We start from the raw sequence: 1,428 nt of genomic DNA, 5'->3' as shown, positions 1-1,428 counted from the left end.
GGCAACCAACGCCGACCAAACCCAAACAAAGACGGCTTTTGCTCAAATGACAAAAACGTAACTTCTCTTTCATGATTTTACATGGAATTCACACATTTTAAAGAAAATAGGTCAAATAATGCAACCGTATGCTATTTCTTACATATTAATTATGCATTTGGGCATAAACCGTCATTATGTGGTTTGGTCGACGGTTGGTAATTTTGCAGAGGATAAAAACGTAACTTCTCTTTGATGATTTTACATGGAAATCACACATTTTAAAGAAAATAGGTCAAATAATGCAACCATATGCTAATCTTGATTTAGAATTATAAAATTGAGCAAAAGCCGTCATTGTTTGGGTTTGGTCGGCGTTGGTTGCCAGTTGGTAATTTTGCAGAGGATAAAAACGTAACTTCTCTTTGATGATTTTACATGGAAATCACACATTTTAAAGAAAATAGGTCAAATAATGCAACCATATGCTATTTTTTATATATAAATTATGCATTTGAGCAAAAACCGTCATTGTGTGGTTTTGGTCGGCTTTGGTCGACTTTGGTCGGCGTTTAGTGAGACCGAGATTCTACCATCATCCACTCCTCTTCCAGTATAATTATCGTTTCGGAATCCAAGCTAGTATTGGTAAAACAAATTATAGAATTGTATTTCCATCTACAATTCAAGGGGCATGATCACGATATCTGTAAGAAGGAACATGGCATAGTTTTAAGATAAACAATACAATTTGACAGTAACAGTTCAAATAAACAGGAAAGGCAAACTTTCAGACATGTTTACAGACTGTTATCGACAGTAGTGGTATAGAAACTAGGATAGGAAACTAAAACTTAAATATTATTACATAAGGTTCATCAGTTGCTATATGAATAAAGTTAAATACAGGATTTTTTCATTTTACTAGACGCTTAGTATGTTATTCGTGCATGAACATAAAGGTATTCAAATAAAAGCTTTGAAGGTATATTTTATAAATTTTAATAAAGATTTTAACAAACGTAATGCTTTATTTTAATATGAACACCATTGAAATAATTTAGTAACATTTTAATTCTATGCAATATAATAGGTACTCATGACCGCTTTGTTTATAATAAAGTTTCTTAATTGAACCTCTGTTATTGTTCACTGTAGCAACACCGCACCGGTGTACAAAGTGCACGGGGGTGGGATAAATTTCTCCAAATCGATTGAATTGTTGCTTAAAATGTCGGACGGGGAAGATACTACAGAGCAGATGGAGGTGGGGGAGAACTCGGTGAGTATCAGAAACTCAAAATTTATGTTGTTTTTACTGAATTTTGACCATTAATTTGCGGAGGAAAATGTGTGTTTCACTGAAGGGTTTACGCGGGAGATGCAGGATGGCGGTCCAGTGATGGCTTGAGGCTGATGAACTTGTTTGGGTCTTCTTTGTTTGCTTAG

At 34.5% G+C, this 1,428-nt stretch overlaps 1 protein-coding gene across 4 annotated transcripts in view; it reads left to right on the top strand.

Moving 5' to 3' along the window:
* The first annotated feature begins 1,129 nt into the window (after positions 1-1,129).
* Iswi (nucleosome-remodeling ATPase imitation SWI) overlaps positions 1,130-1,428 on the top strand; it is a 41,198-nt gene continuing 40,899 nt past the window's right edge. For all 4 annotated transcript variants that reach the window (XM_076174517.1, XM_076174516.1, XM_076174515.1 and 1 more), the window contains exon 1: positions 1,130-1,261. In XM_076174517.1, the coding sequence (XP_076030632.1) occupies positions 1,211-1,261 (51 nt within the window). In that variant the 5' untranslated portion in view covers positions 1,130-1,210. The remainder of the gene's footprint in view (positions 1,262-1,428) is intronic.

Source organism: Oratosquilla oratoria, chromosome 36, assembly GCF_046742065.1.
Source record: "Oratosquilla oratoria isolate Oo_2021 chromosome 36, ASM4674206v1, whole genome shotgun sequence".
Classification (NCBI taxonomy): Eukaryota; Metazoa; Arthropoda; class Malacostraca; order Stomatopoda; family Squillidae; genus Oratosquilla; species Oratosquilla oratoria.
This window is presented reverse-complemented; position numbering and strand designations above follow the sequence as displayed.